This window comes from Procambarus clarkii, chromosome 5 (genome assembly GCF_040958095.1).
Source record: "Procambarus clarkii isolate CNS0578487 chromosome 5, FALCON_Pclarkii_2.0, whole genome shotgun sequence".
Lineage (NCBI taxonomy): Eukaryota > Metazoa > Arthropoda > Malacostraca > Decapoda > Cambaridae > Procambarus > Procambarus clarkii.
This window is the reverse complement of record NC_091154.1, coordinates 13,154,319-13,178,263: the sequence shown is the minus strand read 5'-3', so window position 1 is coordinate 13,178,263 and position 23,945 is coordinate 13,154,319. Positions and strand designations below refer to the sequence as shown.

The window sequence follows — 23,945 nt, the reverse complement described above, 5'->3', positions numbered from 1 at the left end:
CCTTGAGGTACAGAGCTTTTAACATCGCTTGGACTCGATTTTATCTGATTGACTGTTACTCTTTGTGTTCTGTTCGACAGGAAATTGAGTATCCAGCGTCCTACTTTTCCAGTTATTCCCATTGACCTCATTTTGTGAGCTATCACCCCATGGTCACATTTGTCGAACGCCTTTGCAAAGTCTGTGTATACAACATCTGCATTTTGCTTTTCTTCTAGGGCTTCTGTGATTTTGTCATAGTGGTTGAGTAACTGTGACAGACAGGATCTTCCCGCTCTAAATCCATGTTGTCCTGGATTGTGCAATTCATTGTTTTCCATAAAACTAGAAATTTGATTCCTAATCACTCTTTCAAACACTCTTTCAAGTTGCACAACATGTGTGATGTTAGTGCAACTGGCCTATAATTTTTTGCCAAGGCTTTACTCCCCCCCTTGTGCAACGGAGCTATATCTGCAGATTTAAGTGCTGCTGGTATCTCCCCTGTATCCAGGCTCTTTCTCCATATTACGCTGAGTGCTCTCGCTACTGGTACTTTACATTTCTTTATGAATATTGAATTCCATGAGTCAGGCCCAGGAGCTGAGTGCTTGGGCATATTATCAATTTCTCTTTCAAAGTCTTCCGAGTTTGTGGTAATATCCGTTATATTATCTGCAGCTTGAATGTCATTCATAAAGAAGCTGTCTGGGTCATCAACTTTCATGTTGTTTATTGGTGTGCTAAACATAGCCTCATACTGGCTTCTTAGAATTTCACTAATCTCTTTGTTGTCCTCTGTGTACGTACCTTCATTTGTAATTAACGGTCCAATACTGGTCGAGGTTTTGGATTTTGATTTTGCGTATGTGAAAAAATATTTCGGATTTTTCCTTATCTCTTGTATAGCTTTCTGTTCCAATTCCATTTCCTCAGACTCATATGATCGCTTCAACGTTTGTTCTATTTCCTCAATCTCCCTGCTTAGGCTTGTTTTCCTTGCTTGTGATAGTTGTGTCTGCCGAAGCATTTCCGTTATTTTTTTCCTTCTCCTGTACAGTCGTCTCCGTTCTCTTTCTAGAGTGGTCCTCTTTCTGCCCCTCCTCACAGGTACGTGCTTCAAGCAGACCTTGTAAGCTTCAGCTGTCAGTTGAGCTATTCCCTGTGTGGGAGTTTTGTCGCTTCATCCCATCACCCACACAAATGTTTGAAGGAGGTGAAGAGAGTTAATTAACGGATATATATACCCATTACCTGAGACACAGTCAGGAAGAACATTGACAAAATAAAAGACTCTAAAGCCCCAGGTGTGGAGGGATTTCAATCTAAAGTTGTAAAGAAACTGACAGACGCATTATGCATGCCACTGAAACTACTGTTCAGAAAATCCCTGGACCAAGGGATAGTTCCCCTGGATTGGAAATATACAAATGTTTCCCATATTTATAAAAAAGGCATTAAGAGCTGGGCAGAACACTACCGCCCGACCAGCTTGTCATCACACATCCTCAAGCTCCTGGAGAGAATCCTAAGGGAAGGAATCATACAACATCTCACAGTGAACAATCTTGTAAAGACAAGGCATTAAGAGCTGGGCAGAACACTACCGCCCGACCAGCTTGCCATAACACATCCTCAAGCTCCTGGAGAGAATCCTAAGGGAAGGAATCATACAACATCTCACAGTGAACAATCTTGTAAAGACAAGGCATTAAGAGCTGGGCAGAACACTACCGCCCGACCAGCTTGCCATAACACATCCTCAAGCTCCTGGAGAGAATCCTAAGGGAAGGAATCATACAACATCTCACAGTGAACAATCTTGTAAAGACAAGGCATTAAGAGCTGGGCAGAACACTACCGCCCGACCAGCTTGCCATCACACATCCTCAAGCTCCTGGAGAGAATCCTAAGGGAAGGAATCATACAACATCTCACAGTGAACAATCTTGTAAAGACAAGGCATTAAGAGCTGGGCAGAACACTACCGTCCGACCAGCTTGCCATCACACATCCTCAAGCTCCTGGAGAGAATCCTAAGGGAAGGAATCATACAACATCTCACAGTGAACAATCTTGTAAAGACAAAGCATTAAGAGCTGGGCAGAACACTACCGCCCGACCAGCTTGCCATAACACATCCTCAAGCTCCTGGAGAGAATCCTAAGGGAAGGAATCATACAACATCTCACAGTGAACAATCTTGTAAAGACAAGGCATTAAGAGCTGGGCAGAAAACTACCGCCCGACCAGCTTGTCATCACACATCCTCAAGCTCCTGGAGAGAATCCTAAGGGAAGGAATCATACAACATCTCACAGTGAACAATCTTGTAAAGACAAGGCATTAAGAGCTGGGCAGAACACTACCGCCCGACCAGCTTGCCATAACACATCCTCAAGCTCCTGGAGAGAATCCTAAGGGAAGGAATCATACAACATCTCACAGTGAACAATCTTGTAAAGACAAGGCATTAAGAGCTGGGCAGAACACTACCGCCCGACCAGCTTGTCATCACACATCCTCACGCTCCTGGAGAGAATCCTAAGGGAAGGAATCATACAACATCTCACAGTGAACAATCTTGTAAAGACAAGGCATTAAGAGCTGGGCAGAACACTACCGCCCGACCAGCTTGCCATCACTCATCCTCAAGCTCCTGGAGAGAATCCTAAGGGAAGGAATCATACAACATCTCACAGTGAACAATCTTATAAAGACAAGGCATTAAGAGCTGGGTAGAACACTACCGCCCGACCAGCTTGCCATCACTCATCCTCAAGCTCCTGGAGAGAATCCTAAGGGAAGGAATCATACAACATCTCACAGTGAACAATCTTGTAAAGACAAGGCATTAAGAGCTGGGCAGAACACTACCGCCCGACCAGCTTGCCATAACACATGCTCAAGCTCCTGGAGAGAATCCTAAGGGAAGGAATCATACAACATCTCACAGTGAACAATCTTGTAAAGACAAGGCATTAAGAGCTGGGCAGAACACTACCGCCCGACCAGCTTGTCATCACACATCCTCACGCTCCTGGAGAGAATGTGGGGCATAATGTGGGGCACAACAGTCCACGTCACAACTACCAAACAATAAATGCCAGACCTTGCATGTGGGGCACAACAGTCCACGTCACAACTACCAAACAATAAATGCCAGACCTTGCATGTGGGACACAACAGTCCACGTCACAACTACCAAACAATAAATGCCAGACCTTGCATGTGGGGCACAGCAGTTTACGTCACAACTACCAAACAATAAATGCCAGACCTTGCATGTGGGGCACAACAGTCCACGTCACAACTACCAAACTGACAACACAACCTTACAACAGACAGATGAAGAAAAGGACCCTGGAGTCAGACTCCATCATTCACTACAAGTTGCACAACAAGTGGGAGCGGCAGTATAAAAGTGAACCATACCCACTATGGTGGGTATGGAAAATATGTAAACGGAAACCACGTGCAAAACTCAGGCAAATCATAACATAGAACGAAAAGGCAATGTAAAGGATCTGGGTGTACTCATGTTGGAAGACCTTACCTTTAAAGAACACAATAAAGTAGCCGTCACAACTGCAAGAAAAATGACAGGTTGGATAACAAGAACTTTTCACACTAGAGATGCTATACCGATGATGACACTTTTCAAAACGCTTGTGCTCTCTAGAGTGGAGTACTGCTGCACAATGACAGCCCCTTTCAAAGCTGGAGAAATTGCTGACCTGGAGAGCGTGCAGAGATCCTTTACTGCTAGAATCCACTCAGTAAAACATCTTAACTATTGGGACCGACTAAAGAGCCTAAAACTGTACTCTCTTGAGCGCAGGTGGGAGAGGTACATAATAATTTACAATATTAGAGGGAAAATATTAGAGGGGCTGGTCCCAAACCTGTACACGGAAATAACATCACATGAGACCAGAAGACATGGCAGGATGTGCATAATACCCCTGTTGAAAAGCAGAGGTGCATCAGGTACTCTGAGAGAGAACTCTATCAACATAAGAGGTCCGAGACTGTTCAACACGCTTCCACTACACATAAGGGGCATAACTGGCCGACCCCTCACAGTGTTCAAGAGAGAATTGGATAAGCACCTCCAAAGGATACCTGATCAACCAGGCTGTGACTCATACGTCAGGCTGCGAGCAACCGCGTCCAACAGCCTGGTTGATCAGTCCGGCAACCAGGAGGCCTGGTCGACGACCGGGCCGCGGGGACGCTAAGCCCCGGAAGCACCTCAAGGTAACCTCAAGGTGACAGTGGTCCCCAGAACCTTCAATAGGTAATCAACATGTAGGTAGGTACACACACATTGTTTAACAAACATCAAAGTGAACTAAACCTTGCCTGTCAACAATGACATAACATTGTGGTACTGCATAGTGTTAAATGATTTACCCAAGTGTGTTACTGTGCAGTATCGCCAAAGTTACTTAACAGCAACAATTTGTGTGACATGTTGCACGTCTTGCCAGATGGCAGAGTTGATCACTTGGTATTTTTGCAGGTTGTGCCGACAGAAGACGACAGTTGTGAGGCAGCATCACTAAGAATGAAGTCACCACACAAGGCAGAACATGTGCACCATGGGAACATGTTGATGACCTCTGACGACAGTGATCACATGAACAACTCTACAGTAAAACGCTTTAAAAAATCACATTTTACTGCCGGACATTCCAGGAATGAAGAACGTGTACTTGCAAGTTGTCAGCCAGTCTCTGTAACTGGCTTGTATAATACATCTTCCATAGCAGGTAATGTTGCAACAGTTTATGGTGATAGTTCATACACACAGGGAAGTGAAGGTTGAGTCTCGTATGTCTCACGTTAACAATAACCACAACACTGTACACGTTACTGCTGCAGGAGATAGTTCATACACACAGGGATGTGAAGGTTGAGTCTCGTATGTCTCACGTTAACAATAACCACAACACTGTACACGTTACTGCTGTAGGAGATAGTTCATACACACAGGGAAGTGAAGGTTGAGTCTCGTATGTCTCACGTTAACAATAACCACAACACTGTACACGTTACTGCTGTAGGAGATAGTTCATACACACAGGGAAGTGAAGGTTGAGTCTCGTATGTCTCACGTTAACAATAACCACAACACTGTACACGTTACTGCTGCAGGAGATAGTTCATACTTACGCTCCCGTCCTTCACGTGTTACTGTAGATAAACTTACGGTCTACTGCTCCCGTCCTTCACGTGTTACTGTAGATAAACTTACGGTCTACTGCTCCCGTCCTTCACGTGTTACTGTAGATAAACTTACGGTCTACTGCTCCCGTCCTTCACGTGTTACTGTAGATAAACTTACAGTCTACTGCTCCCGTCCTTCACGTGTTACTGTAGATAAACTTACGGTCTACTGCTCCCGTCCTTCACGTGTTACTGTAGATAAACTTACGGTCTACTGCTCCCGTCCTTCACGTGTTTACTGTAGATAAACTTACGGTCTACTGCTCCCGTCCTTCACGTGTTACTGTAGATAAACTTACGGTCTACTGCTCCCGTCCTTCACGTGTTACTGTAGATAAACTTACGGTCTACTGCTCCCGTCCTTCACGTGTTACTGTAGATAAACTTACGGTCTACTGCTCCCGTCCTTCACGTGTTACTGTAGATAAACTTACGGTCTACTGCTCCCGTCCTTCACGTGTTACTGTAGATAAACTTACGGTCTACTGCTCCCATCCTTCACGTGTTACTGTAGATAAACTTACGGTCTACTGCTCCCATCCTTCACGTGTTACTGTAGATAAACTTACGGTCTACTGCTCCCATCCTTCACGTGTTTACTGTAGATAAACTTACGGTCTACTGCTCCCGTCCTTCACGTGTTACTGTAGATAAACTTACGGTCTACTGCTCCCGTCCTTCACGTGTTACTGTAGATAAACTTACGGTCTACTGCTCCTATCCTTCACGTGTTACTGTAGATAAACTTACGGTCTACTGCTCCCGTCCTTCACGTGTTACTGTAGATAAACTTACGGTCTACTGCTCCCATCCTTCACGTGTTACTGTAGATAAACTTACGGTCTACTGCTCCCGTCTATTCACTTGGACTTGTCTGTAAAATTGTGGACTGGCTTTTTTTGCAGGGTCAGCGTTCGATCCCCAGTTGCCCAAGTGGTTGGGCACCATTCCTAGACTCCATTCTCATATCCCTTCCATGTGCTCTATAGTCATACTGGCTTAGCACTTTCTCTTGGTAATTACTTACCTTAGCCAAGGAGGATTGACTGGGCAACAATCGTTATGTATTTGACTGTTCGCTCAGCAGTAATTGTGTCCCTGGTTGTTAACCAGTTGAGGGGTCATGTTCCAGGGAAAACTAGTAGTGTTTACCATGAGGTGTGGGAAGGGAAAGTTCTCAGCCTGCTAACACGAGGCTCAACATGTCTACTCTTATACCCACTTGTGGAAAAATATATTATAATGTGTACAGAATATTTTGTAAAATTACAAGAATGTAGAAATTATATATATATATATATATACATATATATATATATATATATATATATATATATATATATATATATATATATATATATATATATATATATATATAATCTCAGTAGTAGAGTATTTAAAAAGTTTAGTTTGTATTATATAGATATATTTCAGGATGTGAGAACTGTGGTCAGGATTGGCAAGAAGAATGTCCGCTCCATCCATTCATCCTTATCTTAGATAACCCGGTAAGTGTTGTTGTCGCTCCATCCATTCATCCTTATCTTAGATAACCCGGTAAGTGTTGTTGTCGCTCCATCCATTCATCCTTATCTTAGATAACCCGGTAAGTGTTGTTGTCGCTCCATCCATTCATCCTTATCTTAGATAACCCGGTAAGTGTTGTTGTCGCTCCATCCATTCATCCTTATCTTAGATAACCCGGTAAGTGTTGTTGTCGCTCCATCCATTCATCCTTATCTTAGATAACCCGGTAAGTGTTGTTGTCGCTCCATCCATTCATCCTTATCTTAGATAACCCGGTAAGTGTTGTTGTCGCTCCATCCATTCATCCTTATCTTAGATAACCCGGTAAGTGTTGTTGTCGCTCCATCCATTCATCCTTATCTTAGATAACCCGGTAAGTGTTGTTGTCGCTCCATCCATTCATCCTTATCTTAGATAACCCGGTAAGTGTTGTTGTCGCTCCATCCATTCATCCTTATCTTAGATAACCCGGTAAGTGTTGTCGTCGCTCCATCCATTCATCCTTATCTTAGATAACCCGGTAAGTGTTGTTGTTAATAACAAGACAAAACATTAGTCACAGTATTATAAAATGTTCTCGGTCCATGTGTTTGTCCGTGTGTTTGTCACTGTTAGTCCGTGTGTTTGTCAGAGTTTGTCCGTGTGTTTGTCAGTGTGTTTGTCACTGTTTGTCCGTGTGTTTGTCACAGTTTGTCCGTGTGTTTGTCACAGTTTGTCCTTGTCTTTGTCACAGTTTGTCCGTGTGTTTGTCACAGTTTGTCCGTGTGTTTGTCACAGTGTGTCCGTGTGTTTGTCACAGTGTGTCCTTGTGTTTGTCACAGTTTGTCCTTGTGTTTGTCACAGTGTGTCCGTGTGTTTGTCACAGTTTGTCCTTGTGTTTGTCACAGTTTGTCCTTGTGTTTGTCACAGTGTGTCCGTGTGTTTCTCACAGTGTGTCCGTGTGTTTGTCACAGTTTGTCCTTGTGTTTGTCACAGTTTGTCCTTGTGTTTGTCACAGTTTGTCCTTGTGTTTGTCACAGTTTGTCCTTGTGTTTGTCACAGAGTGTCCATGTGTTTGTCACAGTGTGTCCGTGTGTTTGTCACAGTGTGTCCGTGTGTTTGTCACAGTTTGTCCTTGTGTTTGTCACAGTGTGTCCGTGTGTTTGTCACAGTGTGTCCTTGTGTTTGTCACAGTTTGTCCTTGTGTTTGTCACTGTTTGTCCTTGTGTTTGTCACTGTTTGTCCTTGTGTTTGTCACAGTGTGTCCGTGTGTTTGTCACAGTTTGTCCTTGTGTTTGTCACAGTTTGTCCTTGTGTTTGTCACAGTTTGTCCGTGTGTTTGTCACAGTTTGTCCTTGTGTTTGTCACTGTTTGTCCTTGTGTTTGTCACAGTTTGTCCTTGTGTTTGTCACAGTTTGTCCTTGTGTTTGTCACTGTTTGTCCTTATGTTTGTCACTGTTTGTCCTTGTGTTTGTCACAGTTTGTCCTTGTGTTTGTCACAGTTTGTCCTTGTGTTTGTCACAGTTTGTCCGTGTGTTTGTCACAGTTTGTCCTTGTGTTTGTCACTGTTTGTCCTTGTGTTTGTCACTGTTTGTCCTTGTGTTTGTCACTGTTTGTCCTTGTGTTTGTCACAGTGTGTTTGTCACAGTTTGTCCGTGTGTTTGTCACAGTTTGTCCTTGTGTTTGTCACTGTTTGTCCTTGTGTTTGTCACTGTTTGTCCTTGTGTTCGTCACAGTTTGTCCTTGTGTTTGTCACAGTGTGTCCTTGTGTTTGTCACAGTTTGTCCTTGTGTTTGTCACAGTTTGTCCTTGTGTTTGTCACAGTTTGTCCTTGTGTTTGTCACAGTTTGTCCTTGTGTTTGTCACAGTTTGTCCTTGTGTTTGTCACAGTTTGTCCTTGTGTTTGTCACAGTTTGTCCTTGAGTTTGTCACAGTTTGTCCGTGTGTTTGTCACAGTGTGTCCGTGTGTTTGTCCTTGTGTTTGTCACAGTTTGTCCGTGTGTTTGTCACTGTTTGTCCTTGTGTTTGTCACAGTTTGTCCTTGTGTTTGTCACAGTTTGTCCGTGTGTTTGTCACTGTTTGTCCTTGTGTTTGTCACAGTTTGTCCTTGTGTTTGTCACAGTTTGTCCGTGTGTTTGTCACAGTGTGTCCGTGTGTTTGTCCTTGTGTTTGTCACAGTTTGTCCGTGTGTTTGTCACTGTTTGTCCATGTGTTTGTCACAGTTTGTCCGTGTGTTTGTCACAGTTTGTCTTTGTGTTTGTCACAGTTTGTCCTTGTGTTTGTCACTGTTTGTCCTTGTGTTTGTCACAGTTTGTCCTTGTGTTTGTCACTGTTTGTCCTTGTGATTGTCACTGTTTGTCCTTGTGTTTGTCACAGTTTGTCCTTGTGTTTGTCACAGTTTGTCCGTGTGTTTGTCACAGTTTGTCCTTGTGTTTGTCACTGTTTGTCTTTGTGTTTGTCACTGTTTGTCCTTGTGTTTGTCACTGTTTGTCCTTGTGTTTGTCACAGTGTGTTTGTCACAGTTTGTCCGTGTGTTTGTCACAGTTTGTCCTTGTGTTTGTCACTGTTTGTCCTTGTGTTTGTCACTGTTTGTCCTTGTGTTTGTCACAGTTTGTCCTTGTGTTTGTCACAGTTTGTCCGTGTGTTTGTCACTGTTTGTCCTTGTGTTTGTCACAGTTTGTCCGTGTGTTTGTCACAGTTTGTCCGTGTGTTTGTCACTGTTTGTCCTTGTGTTTGTCCGTGTGTTTGTCACAGTTTGTCCGTGTGTTTGTCACAGTTTGTCCTTGTGTTTGTCACAGTTTGTCCTTGTGTTTGTCACAGTGTGTCCGTGTGTTTGTCACAGTTTGTCCGTGTGTTTGTCACTGTTTGTCCTTGTGTTTGTCACAGTTTGTCCGTGTGTTTGTCACAGTTTGTCCGTGTGTTTGTCCTTGTGTTTGTCACTGTTTGTCCTTATGTTTGTCACAGTTTGTCCGTGTGTTTGTCACAGTTTGTCCGTGTGTTTGTCACAGTTTGTCCTTGTGTTTGTCACAGTTTGTCCTTGTGTTTGTCACAGTTTGTCCGTGTGTTTGTCACAGTTTGTCCGTGTGTTTGTCACTGTTTGTCCTTGTGTTTGTCACAGTTTGTCCGTGTGTTTGTCACTGTTTGTCCTTGTGTTTGTCACAGTTTGTCGGTGTGTTTGTCACAGTTTGTCCGTGTGTTTGTCACTGTCCTTGTGTTTGTCACAGTTTGTCCTTGTGTTTGTCACAGTTTGTCCGTGTGTTTGTCACAGTTTGTCCATGTGTTTGTCACAGTTTGTCCGTGTGTTTGTCACTGTTTGTCCGTGTGTTTGTCACAGTTTGTCCGTGTGTTTGTCACAGTTTGTCCGTGTGTTTGTCACAGTTTGTCCGTGTGTTTGTCACAGTTTGTCCGTGTGTTTGTCACAGTTTGTCCTTGTGTTTGTCACAGTTTGTCCGTGTGTTTGTCACAGTTTGTCCTTGTGTTTGTCACAGTTTGTCCGTGTGTTTGTCACAGTTTGTCCTTGTGTTTGTCACTGTTTGTCCTTGTGTTTGTCACTGTTTGTCCGTGTGTTTGTCACAGTTTGTCCGTGTGTTTGTCACTGTTTGTCCTTGTGTTTGTCACTGTTTGTCCTTGTGTTTGTCACAGTTTGTCCTTGTGTTTGTCACAGTTTGTCCTTGTGTTTGTCACTGTGTGTCCGTGTGTTTGTCCGTGTGTTTGTCCGTGTGTTTGTCACAGTGTGTTTATCACAGTGTGTTTGTCACAGTGTGTTTATCACAGTGTGTTTATCACAGTGTGTTTATCACAGTGTGTTTGTCACAGTGTGTTTATCACAGTGTGTTTGTCACAGTGTGTTTGTCACAGTGTGTTTATCACAGTGTGTTTATCACAGTGTGTTTGTCACAGTGTGTTTATCACAGTGTGTTTGTCACAGTGTGTTTGTCACAGTGTGTTTATCACAGTGTGTTTGTCACAGTGTGTTTGTCACAGTGTGTTTATCACAGTGTGTTTGTCACAGTGTGTTTATCACAGTGTGTTTGTCACAGTGTGTTTGTTACAGTGTGTTTGTCACAGTGTGTTTGTCACAGTGTGTTTATCACAGTGTGTTTGTCACAGTGTGTTTATCACAGTGTGTTTATCACAGTGTGTTTATCACAGTGTGTTTATCACAGTGTGTTTGTCACAGTGTGTTTATCACAGTGTGTTTGTCACAGTGTGTTTATCACAGTGTGTTTGTCACAGTGTGTTTGTTACAGTGTGTTTGTCACAGTGTGTTTGTTACAGTGTGTTTGTCACAGTGTGTTTGTTACAGTGTGTTTGTCACAGTGTGTTTGTTACAGTGTGTTTGTCACAGTGTGTTTATCACAGTGTGTTTGTCACAGTGTGTTTGTCACAGTGTGTTTGTTACAGTGTGTTTATCACAGTGTGTTTGTTACAGTGTGTTTATCACAGTGTGTTTGTCACAGTGTGTTTGTCACAGTGTGTTTGTTACAGTGTGTTTGTCACAGTGTGTTTGTTACAGTATGTTTGTCACAAACAAGGCGTTGTAAGTAGTATTACGGGAAGGGATCGTGCGAGTGTGGCCGTGGCGAGAATGGCGTTGAGAACCCCCAGAGAGAGAGAGGGGGGGTAAAAGGCGCAGTAGTCACAATGAGAGACGAAGCCGTGCCAGGGGACGAGGTGGTCACCACTGGGGGCTGGGGACTCGACCCTACCGCAGAGGAGGGAGTGGAGCTGAGGGGAGTAGTGAGGTCGTCGGGGCCCAATGCAGCAGGGGCTACAGGACCTGGTCTTCCAACACAGTCCTACTCGGGGGCTTGGTCTCTGTGCATGGGGCTCAACCACTGCAAACCACCTCAAGCCCATCATCACCCAACAAAAATCTGCTATCAGAACAATAACAAATTTTGCTTTCAGATAACACACAGCTCTCCTGTTTAAATCCCTAAACATGCTAAACATAAACTCCCTCCACACATTCTCTTGTGTCAACTACATTTACAAAACTCTGTTCTTAAATGCAAATCCTGCTCTGAAACTCTCCCAGGACAGATGTCATAGGACCCATTATCACCACACCAGAAATAAATATCTCTTTGATATCCCCAGAGTCAAACTTAATCTGTGTAAACACTATGTAAATAAAGGGACCCAGTCTATGGAACTCACTCCCTAGTGGATTGAAAAGTTGTCCAACTTTTGCCTCATTCAAAAACAAAACCAAAATGTACCTAATTTCATCTTCATAGTTTCCTACTCTGTGCTTTAAAATTGCACTGTATATAGTGCTACCCAATCTCCCAATCTTTATGGACCTAATCCGAACAGCTTTACCATTGTGATCATTGCTGTCTTATAAGTGCTATCAATATGCTGTATTGTGCCTATTAATCTTTGTCAAATTACCATTCAAGCTGTCAGTGCAATCAATCAGAGGTACCGATGTGCTTTAATATACCTACAAATCTTTCTCATCTCATTTTTTCTTGCAATATACCTGTTATCATTTTATAAATTTTGCTAGTATTTACCTACTTAAAATTATCTGTTAGATTAAGGAGCTGCCAGTAACGCTGCGCATACTAGTGGCTTTACAAGTATGTAATCACTATGCTATGTAGCCTCACAATCCCTATGTACCTTCTTGTATATATATGAATATATAAAATTAATAAATAGTGTAATAAGTATCAACATTTATGTTCACCATAGTGAACCACTAAGCTGGTATGGTGGGTGTAGACAGCAACAGGTGACCACACACAGTCAGCACACGACGCTACACCCCTCCCTGGTATGGTGGGTGTAGACAGCAACAGTTGGCCACACACAGAGTCAGCACACGACGCTACACCCCTCCCTGGTATGGTGGGTGTAGACAGCAACAGTTGGCCACACACAGAGTCAGCACACGACGCTACACCCCTCCCTGGTATGGTGGGTGTAGACAGCAACAGTTGGCCACACACAGAGTCAGCACACGACGCTACACCCCTCCCTGGTATGGTGGGTGTAGACAGCAACAGGTGACCACACACAGAGTCAGCACACGACGCCACACCCCTCCCTGGTATGGTGGGTGTAGACAGCAACAGGTGGCCACACACAGAGTCGGCACACGACGCCACACCCCTCCCTGGTATGGTGGGTGTAGACAGCAACAGTTGACCACACACAGAGTCAGCACACGACGCTACACCCCTCCCTGGTATGATGGGTGTAGACAGCAACAGGTGACCACACACAGAGTCGGCACGCGACGCCACACGCCTCCCTGGTATGGTGGGTGTAGACAGCAACAGGTGGCCACACACAGAGTCAGCACACGACGCTACACCCCTCCCTGGTATGGTGGGTGTAGACAGCAACAGGTGGCCACACACAGAGTCAGCACACGACGCTACACGCCTCCCTGGTATGGTGGGTGTAGACAGCAACAGGTGGCCACACACAGAGTCGGCACACGACGCCACACCCCTCCCTGGTATGGTGGGTGTAGACAGCAACAGTTGGCCACACACAGAGTCGGCACACGACGCCACACCCCTCCCTGGTATGGTGGGTGTAGGCAGCAACAGGTGGCCACACACAGAGTCGGCACACGACGCTACACCCCTCCCTGGTATGGTGGGTGTAGGCAGCAACAGGTGACCACACACAGAGTCGGCACACGACGCTACACCCCTCCCTGGTATGGTGGGTGTAGACAGCAACAGGTGACCACACACAGAGTCGGCACACGACGCCACACCCCTCCCTGGTATGGTGGGTGTAGACAGCAACAGGTGGCCACACACAGAGTCGGCACACGACGCTACACCCCTCCCTGGTATGGTGGGTGTAGGCAGCAACAGGTGACCACACACAGAGTCGGCACACGACGCTACACCCCTCCCTGGTATGGTGGGTGTAGACAGCAACAGGTGACCACACACACAGTCGGCACACGACGCTACACCCCTCCCTAGTATGGTGGGTGTAGACAGCAACAGTTGGCCACACACACAGTCGGCACACGACGCTACTCCCCTCCCTGGTATGGTGGGTGTAGACAGCAACAGGTGACCACACACACAGTCGGCACACGACGCTACACCCCTCCCTGGTATGGTGGGTGTAGACAGCAACAGTTGGCCACACACACAGTCGGCACACGACGCTACTCCCCTCCCTGGTATGGTGGGTGTAGACAGCAACAGTTGGCCACACACACAGTCGGCACACGACGCTACTCCCCTCCCTGGTATGGTGGGTGTAGACAGCAACAGGTGGCCACACACAGAGTCGGCACACGACGCTACACGCCTCCCTGGTATGGTGGGTGTAGGCAGCAACAGGTGACCACACACAGAGTCGGCACACGACGCCACACCCCTCCCTGGTATGGTGGGTGTAGACAGCAACAGTTGGCCACACACAGAGTCGGCACACGACGCTACACGCCTCCCTGGTATGGTGGGTGTAGACAGCAACAGGTGACCACACACAGAGTCAGCACACGACGCCACACGCCTCCCTCCCTCAACATTACTCCTCCCACAATACTAGCAGAGCGCAAGTTATCACAACAATCCTGCTATTATCAGACTCCTGGTCATAGTTTTCACAGTCAGGGGTCTTCTGTAATACTATCATGGCTAAATAATATCAGTTACATATATATTTTGACATTATGAGACGATGCTGTGATCACAAGCTGAACAGCAGTGCTGTGAGCTCATGCTGCGTGTGCCAGCCTTGGTGGCTCACTCAGTACTGAGGCTCTCACACCTGGCAATGTTGTCCACAATTTGTTTTAAATGGCGTCTGTTTATAAGAGCCCTGAGGAAGCTGATGTGAACCCCGTGTAGCTGCGGGGCATTTAAATCCAGCCCGGCACCCTCCATTGTTGGGTGACCCAAGAGGCAGCACACAGGACATAAGTGGTCCCCTAGTCATGTACCCAATTGTTAGGTGACCCAAGAGGCAGCACACACGGACATAAGTGGTCCCCCTAGTCATGTACCCAATTGTTAGGTGACCCAAGAGGCGGCACACAGGACATAAGTGGTCCCCCTAGTCATGTACACAATTGTTAGGTGACCCAAGAGGCAGCACACGGGGACATAAGTGGTCCCCCTAGTCATGTACCCAATTGTTAGGTGACCCAAGAGGCAGCACACGGACATAAGTGGTCCCTCTAGTCATGTACCCAATTGTTAGGTGACCCAAGAGGCGGCACACAGGACATAAGTGGTCCCCCTAGTCATGTACCCAATTGTTAGGTGACCCAAGAGGCAGCACACAGACATAAGTGGTCTCCTAGACATGTACCCAATTGTTAGGTGACCCAAGAGGCGGCACACAGGACATAAGTGGTCCCCTAGTCATGTACCCAATTGTTAGGTGACCCAAGAGACAGCACACAGGACATAAGTGGTCCCCCTAGTCATGTACCCAATTGTTAGGTCACCCAAGAGGCAGCACACAGGACATAAGTGGTCCCCTAGTCATGTACCCAATTGTTAGGTGACCCAAGAGGCAGCACACGGACATAAGTGGTCCCCCTAGTCATGTACCCAATTGTTAGGTGACCCAAGAGGCAGCACACGGGACATAAGTGGTCCACTAGTCATGTACCCAATTGTTAAGAACATAAGAACATAAGAACAAAGGTAACTGCAGAAGGCCTATTGGCCCATACGAGGCAGCTCCTATTCTATAACCACCCAATCCCACTCATATACTTGTCCAACCCGTGCTTGAAACAATCGAGGGACCCCACCTCCACAATGTTACGCGGCAATTGGTTCCACAAATCAACAACCCTGTTACTGAACCAGTATTTACCCAAGTCTTTCCTAAATCTAAACTTATCCAATTTATACCCATTGTTTCGTGTTCTGTCCTGTGTTGATACTTTTAATACCCTATTAATATCCCCCCGGTTATGTCCATTCATCCACTTGTAAACCTCTATCATGTCACCCCTAACTCTTCGCCTTTCCAGTGAATGCAACTTAAGCTTTGTTAATCTTTCTTCATATGAAAGATTTCTAATTTGGGGAATTAACTTAGTCATCCTACGCTGGACACGTTCAAGTGAATTTATATCCATTCTATAATATGGCGACCAAAACTGAACTGCATAATCTAAATGGGGCCTAACTAGAGCAAGATATAGCTTGAGAACCACACCAGGTGTCTTGTTACTAACGCTGCGATTAATAAATCCAAGTGTCCGATTTGCCTTATTACGAACATTTATGCATTGATCCTTTTGTTTTAAATTCTTACTAATCATAACTCCCAGATCCCTTTCGCAATCTGACTTCGCAATCACAACACCATCTAGCTCGTATCTTGTAACTCTATCATCATTACCTAACCTCAGAACTTTACATTTATCAGCATTAAACTGCATCTGCCAATCCTTTGACCATTTCAAAACCAAATTTCAAAAATGATTTAGATTTCAAATCTAAATCATTTATATATATTATAAACAACAGAGGTCCCAGGACAGAGCCTTGAGGCACTCCACTTACAACATTTTCCCACTCTGACTTGATTCCATTTATACTAACTCTCTGTTTCCTTTGGTATAGCCATGCCCTAATCCAGCTTAATATAGCACCCCCAATACCATGAGACTCTATTTTTTTAATCAGTCTTTCATGTGGCACTGTATCAAAAGCTTTGCTAAAGTCAAGGTATACAACATCGCAATCCTTACCACTATCAACTGCCTCAACAATGCTAGAATAAAAAGATAACATATTTGTTAAACATGAACGGCCATTTATAAAACCATGTTGCGACTCAATTATTAATTTATGTTTTTCAAGATGAAGACGAATTTTATTTGCTATTATAGATTCGAGTAACTTTCCCACAATAGACGTTAGGCTAATTGGTCGATAGTTAGACGCAAGTGATCTATCTCCTTTCTTAAAAACTGGTATCACATTAGCAACTTTCCAAAACTCTGGCACTCTGCCTGACTCTATTGATTTATTAAATATGGTTGACAGTGGGTCACAAAGCTCCTCTTTGCATTCTTTAAGCACCCTAGCAAACACTTCATCCGGCCCTGGGGATTTGTTTGGTTTGAGTTTTACTATTTGTTTAAGAACATCCTCCCTGGTAACTGCTAAACTCGTCAACCTGTCCTCGTCCCCACCCACATAGACTTGTTCGGCTGAAGGCATATTGTTAAGTTCCTCTTTAGTAAATACAGGTGGTGACCCAAGAGGCAGCACACGGACATAAGTGGTCCCCCTAGTCATGTACCCAATTGTTAGGTGACCCAAGAGGCAGCACACGGGACATAAGTGGTCCACTAGTCATGTACCCAATTGTTAGGTGACCCAAGAGGCAGCACACGGACATAAGTGGTCCCCTAGTCATGTACCCAATTGTTAGGTGACCCAAGAGGCAGCACACGGGACATAAATGGTCCCCCTAGTCATGTACCCAATTGTTAGGTGACCCAAGAGGCAGCACACGGGACATAAGTGGTCCCCTAGTCATGTACCCAATTGTTAGGTGACCCAAGAGGCAGCACACAGGACATAAGTGGTCCCCCTAGTCATGCACCCAATTGTTAGGTGACCCAAGAGGCAGCACACGGGGACATAAGTGGTCCCTAGTCATGTACCCAATTGTTAGGTGACCCAAGAGGTAGCACACGGACATAAGTGGTCCACTAGTCATGTACCCAATTGTTAGGTGACCCAAGAGGCGGCACACAGGACATAAGTGGTCCACTAGTCATGTACCCAATTGTTAGGTCACCCAAGAGGTAGCACACGGACATAAGTGGTCCACTAGTCATGTACCCAATTGTTAGGTCACCCAAGAGGTAGCACACGGACATAAGTGGTCCACTAGTCATGTACCCAATTGTTAGGTGACCCAAGAGGCAGCACACGGACATAAGTGGTCCACTAGTCATGTACCCAATTGTTAGGTCACCCAAGAGGCAGCACACGGGACATAGGTGGTCCACTAGTCATGTACCCAATTGTTAGGTGACCCAAGAGGCAGCACACAGGACATAAGTGGTCCACTAGTCATGTACCCAATTGTTAGGTGACCCAAGAGGTAGCACACGGACATAAGTGGTCCACTAGTCATGTACCCAATTGTTAGGTGACCCAAGAGGCGGCACACACGGACATAAGTGGTCCACTAGTCATGTACCCAATTGTTAGGTCACCCAAGAGGCAGCACACACGGACATAAGTGGTCCACTAGTCATGTACCCAATTGTTAGGTCACCCAAGAGGCAGCACACACGGACATAAGTGGTCCACTAGTCATGTACCCAATTGTTAGGTCACCCAAGAGGCAGCACACACGGACATAAGTGGTCCACTAGTCATGTACCCAATTGTTAGGTGACCCAAGAGGCGGCACACAGGACATAAGTGGTCCCCCTAGTCATGTACCCAATTGTTAGGTGACCCAAGAGGCAGCACACACGGACATAAGTGGTCCCTAGTCATGTACCCAATTGTTAGGTCACCCAAGAGGCAGCACACACGGACATAAGTGGTCCCTAGTCATGTACCCAATTGTTAGGTCACCCAAGAGGCAGCACACAGGACATAAGTGGTCCACTAGTCATGTACCCAATTGTTAGGTGACCCAAGAGGCGGCACACAGGACATAAGTGGTCCCCCTAGTCATGTACCCAATTGTTAGGTGACCCAAGAGGCAGCACACGGGACATAAGTGGTCCCCCTAGTCATGTACCCAATTGTTAGGTGACCCAAGAGGCAGCACACGGGACATAAGTGGTCCCCCTAGTCATGTACCCAATTCCCTCTCCAAGGATTTGTTGTGTTATAATTTATATTGTTCTCAACCAAATTAATTCCCATCCCCTTTTCTTTTTCCTATTTCAATTCCAAACTTTCTCATTAATGTTTCCTGGTTTAAGATTTTTCTGATTCCTTCCAAGTATTGCCAATGTTGCATCACTATCCTGGACGAGTGTAATCTTTATTGATTTGTTCTGCAACATTCTTAATGAGTTGTTGTTCTTCAGTATGTTCAGTGACTTGTTCATCTTCAGTGAGCTGCTGTTCTTTAACTTTTCCTTTTAGTTGTTCTTCAACATCTTCAGTGAAGATGTTGAACAACAACTCACTGTTCAACCTCTTCAACCAGTCATTGTTGTCCAACAGGTATTGCGTGATGGTAGTGTACAGGATCGTGCTCGACTGACCACACCTTGGCCACTAAGTATCTGTCCCTCCAAACTAAACCTCTTCAACGAGTCATTGTTGTCCAACAGGTACTGCGTGATGGTAGTGTACAGGATCGTGCTCGACTGACCACACCTTGGCCACTAAGTATCTGTCCCTCCAAACTAAAGGATGCTGGTTTGGGTGTTTGGACCAATGCTGAACTTACCCCTCGTCTTGTGTTTGGTCCGTATGAAGGTCGCATCCTCAACAATGTACAGGAAGGTCACGAGTCTGGTTATGGTTGGCAGGTAAGAATCTCTTTATAATGACTAAACTATACATCAGAAGAAGGAGAAATGACGATGTTTTGGTCTGTCGGTGACCATCATCAAGTCTTATGTGACATAGGACTTGATAATGTCGGTGACCATCATCAAGTCTTATGTGACATAGGACTTGATAATGGTCCAGGTCAGACTGATAAGTCATTGGTTCGCCATCTTCTGATGTGTGATTTGGTCAACTTATCTTCAACCACATTATTGTAGACTCCGAAATTGTTTATAGTTTGTACTGGGATGTTTTCTTTATAAAATATGAATAATATGTTCTGTTTCTACACCACAATCATGAGTTTTCTTATGACTTATTCAATTATTTATAGTTTATTATATCAGTTGAAATTTGTGTTTGTTTGCATGCCAAAACTAGAATATAGAAGAAAAAGAGTGATATTACAACCTCTTTTTCTTCTATTTGATATTACAGGTGATAATATCACCACTTACAAAATACTAACAGGAATCAACCAAATTGACAAAGTGGAATTCCTGAAACCAGCAAGTTCACAAACAAGAGGTCACAGATTCAGGTTAAGGAAACAAAGGTGCCAAAAAATATTAGAAAGTTTTCATTTGCAGAGTGGTAGATGGTTAGAACAAGTTATAAGTGGTGGTGGAGGCCAAAATTGTCAGTAGCTTCAAAGCGTTATATGACAAAGAGTACTGGGAAGACGGAACACCACGAGCATAGCTCACATCCTGTAACTACACTTAGGTAATTACACACCTTCTCTGTCTCCACTGTCACACACCTGGACAAAATAAGGTTATGAACCACCACTTGGCAAATAGAATTTAATGTGAATAAATGCCATGTTATGGAATGTGGAATATTAGAACATAGACATAGAACACAACCTATAAATTATGTGAGAAATCTTTTAAGAATTCTGATAAAGAAAGAGATCTATGGGTGGTTCTAGATAGAACTATCACCTGAGGACCACATAAAGAACATCGTGTGAGAAGTCTATGCTACACTTTCTAATTTCAGAATTGATTTTAAAAACATAAATGGTGAAATACTGAAGAAATTGTTCACGACTTTTGTTAGGCCAAAGCTAGAATATGCAGCGGTTGTGTGGTGCCCATTTCTTAAGCAGCACATCAACAAACTGGAAAAGGTGCAAAGACATGCCACTATGTGGCTCCCAGAACTGAAGGGCAAGAGCTACGAGGAGAGGTTAGAAGCATTAAATATGCCAAAACTAGAAGGTAGAAGAAAGAGCCGATATGATCACTATGTATAAAATTGTAACGAGAATCGATAAAATTGATAGGGAAAAATTCCTGAGAGCTGGAACTTCAAGAACAAGAGGTCATAGATTTAAACTAACTAAAGCTGCCGAAGAAATATAAGAAAATTCACTTTCACAAACAGAGTGATAGACGGTTGGAACAAGTTAAGTGAGAAGGTGGTGGAGGCCAAGACCGTCAGTAGTTTCAAAGAGTTATATGACAAAGAGTGTTGGGAAGACGGGACACCACGAGCGTAGCTCTCATCCTGTACCAACACTTGAGTAATTACTTAGGGAAACACAAAAATGGGGAAAGGGGGCTGTTCCGTCAATACTGGAGTTCCAGGACAGAAGAAGAGATATTCGACACCCAGCACCTTCCACCCGTGGGGAAGAGTGATCATGTCCACTTGGATATTAAATATGCGTTCTGATATAATCTAAAAGAGAACGGGGGACGTTGAAACACTTGATAAACTTTATTTCAAGAGAGTACACTTTGGGGAACTTCAACACAATTTTAATGACTTTAATTGGACAGACTTGTTGCTAGGCAAGGAAGTTATTTACCTGAATTTACCTGACGAGGACAGGAAGCCAGTGGCTTGTCAAATTTGCCCTGATGATCTTTTCCAGCTGTATTTAAAACCCAGCAGATTTTTGGCGTTTACAGCTTCGGAGGGTAGGCGGTTCCAGGTGTTCACAAACCTATGGGTGAAAAAGATTCTCCTGTTTTCTGTCCTACATTGTGGCTTCTTGAGCTTGAACCCGTTGCTCCTCGTTCATATTACATCTGAGCTTACGAAGAAATTGTCCCGATCAACATACTCTAAATTGTTCAGTATTTTAAAGGTTTCGATGAGATCCGGCCCGTCATGTCTGGTCTGTAGTGTTGTTAGCCCTGAGGCCCTCAACCGTTCCTGATATGAGAGATGACTTAGCTCTGGGATGATGTTTGTTGCCCGGTGTTGCACCTTCTCCAGAGCAGCTGTGTTTGTGAAGATGATGAGGTCTCCATGCCTGGGTGCAATAATCCAGGTGGTGGGGCGCACCAGAGACACCGCTCCAGAGAACAACTTTTCCTTGAAGGTAAAGGTACGCTGCATTATTCCCAGGGTTTGGTTCACTTTTGTACTGCCGCTCCCACTTGTTGTGCAACTTGTAGTGAATGATGGAGTCTGACTCCAGGGTCCTTTTCTTCATCTGTCTGTTGTAAGGTTGTGTTGTCAGTTTGGTAGTTGTGACGTGGACTGTTGTGCCCCACATGCAAGGTCTGGCATTTATTGTTTGGTAGTTGTGACGTAGACTGTTGTGCTCCACATGCAAGGTCTGGCATTTATTGTTTGGTAGTTGTGACGTGGACTGTTGTGCCCCACATGCAAGGTCTGGCATTTATTGTTTGGTAGTTGTGACGTGGACTGTTGTGCTCCACATGCAAGGTCTGGCATTTATTGTTTGGTAGTTGTGACGTGGACTGTTGTGTCCCACATGCAAGGTCTGGCATTTATTGTTTGGTAGTTGTGACGTAGACTGTTGTGCTCCACATGCAAGGTCTGGCATTTATTGTTTGGTAGTTGTGACGTAGACTGTTGTGCTCCACATGCAAGGTCTGGCATTTATTGTTTGGTAGTTGTGACGTAGACTGTTGTGTCCCACATGCAAGGTCTGGCATTTATTGTTTGGTAGTTGTGACGTAGACTGTTGTGTCCCACATGCAAGGTCTGGCATTTATTGTTTGGTAGTTGTGACGTAGACTGTTGTGCTCCACATGCAAAGTCTGGCATTTATTGTTTGGTAGTTGTGACGTAGACTGTTGTGCTCCACATGCAAGGTCTGGCATTTATTGTTTGGTAGTTGTGACGTAGACTGTTGTGCCCCACATGCAAGGTCTGGCATTTATTGACATTAAAAAGCATTTGTCAGTCATCTGACCACTTGTGGAGTTCATGCAGATCTCTTTGTAAGGTCTCAATATCACCTTCACTTCCCACTTTACTTACCGAGATGTATGCCAAATTTTGTGAAACATATGACAAAGGCCCACAAACATTCATACAAAAAAAAATAAGATGCAGGACCAGAAAACAAGATTGGTTCACTAAAAATTGTGAGTGGGCCAAAGACGAAAAGACAACAAAATGGGTTCAATGTAAGGGCAAGAAAGCTTAAAGGCCGTACCCAAGAGTACGGCTCACAAAACCCGTCCTTACTTTCTTATAGTATTGCAATGTTACTTTAAACCAGGGTTGTAGAACCCATATGCCTTTATAAACACTTAAAACACAAGAGTGACCACGTGGGACTGGTATCACATTTTGTAATTGGCGGGACTCAACAAACAATCAAAGTGTGTACATTACATCTATTAAAACACAGGAAATGGGATAATACACTAAGAATAATTACTCACTCACCCAATTAACGATTACAGTTCAAGTCACTTGAACAATATGGAGGTCAATAACCTCACACAGTGAGGGGCACCTCACTAGCTCTCACCACACAACCTGTGTGTGTGTGTGTAATTACATAAGTGTAGTTACAGGATGAGAGCTACGCTCGTGGTGTCCCGTCTTCCCAGCACTCTTTGTCATATAACGCTTTGAAACTACTGACGGTCTTGGCCTCCACCACCTTCTCCCCTAACTTGTACCAACCGTCTACCACTCTGTTTGCGAAAGTGAATTTTCTTATAATTCTTCGGCATCTGTGTTTAGCTAGTTTAAATCTATGACCTCTTGTTCTTAAAGTTCCAGGTCTCAGGAAATCTTCCCTATCGTTTTTATCAATTCCTGTTACTATTTTGTATGTAGTGATCATATCACCTCTTTTTCTTCTGTCTTCTAGTTTTGCCATATTTAATGCCTCTATCCTTTCCTTGTAGCTCTTGCCCTTCAGTTCTAGGAGCCACTTAGTAGCATGTCTTTGCACCTTTTCCAGTTTGTTGATGTGCTTCTTAAGATATGGGCACCACACAACCGCTGCATATTCTAGCTTTGGCCTAACAAAAGTCGTGAACAAATTATTTAGTATTTCGTCATCCATGTATTTAAAAGCAATTCTGAAGTTAGAAAGCGTGGCATAGGCTCCTTGCACAATATTCTTTATATGGTCCTCAGGTGATAGTTTTCTATCTAGAACCACTCCTAGATCTCTTTCCTTATTAGAATTCTTTAAAGATTTCTCACATAATTTATAGGTTGTGTGGGGTCTATGTTCTCCTATTCCACGTTCCATAACATGGCACTTATTCACATTAAATTCCATTTGCCAAGTGGTGCTCCATATACTTATTTTGTCCAGGTCTTCTTGAAGGGCATGACAGTCATCTAAGTTTCTCATCCTTCCTATTATCTTAGCATCATCAGCAAACATGTTCATATAATTCTGTATACCAACTGGTAGATCATTTATGTACACAATAAACATCACTGGTGCAAGAACTGAACCCTGTGGTACTCCACTTGTAACATTTCTCC

General features: G+C 44.3%; 1 protein-coding gene across 1 annotated transcript in view; it reads left to right on the top strand.

Moving 5' to 3' along the window:
• LOC123764050 (uncharacterized) overlaps positions 1–23,945 on the top strand; it is a 112,399-nt gene that overhangs the window by 51,775 nt on the left and 36,679 nt on the right. Inside the window, exons 4-6 of the mRNA XM_069339533.1 lie at positions 4,505–4,754; positions 6,646–6,719; positions 18,995–19,195. Coding sequence (XP_069195634.1) covers positions 4,505–4,754; positions 6,646–6,719; positions 18,995–19,195 — 525 coding nt within the window. The remainder of the gene's footprint in view (positions 1–4,504; positions 4,755–6,645; positions 6,720–18,994; positions 19,196–23,945) is intronic.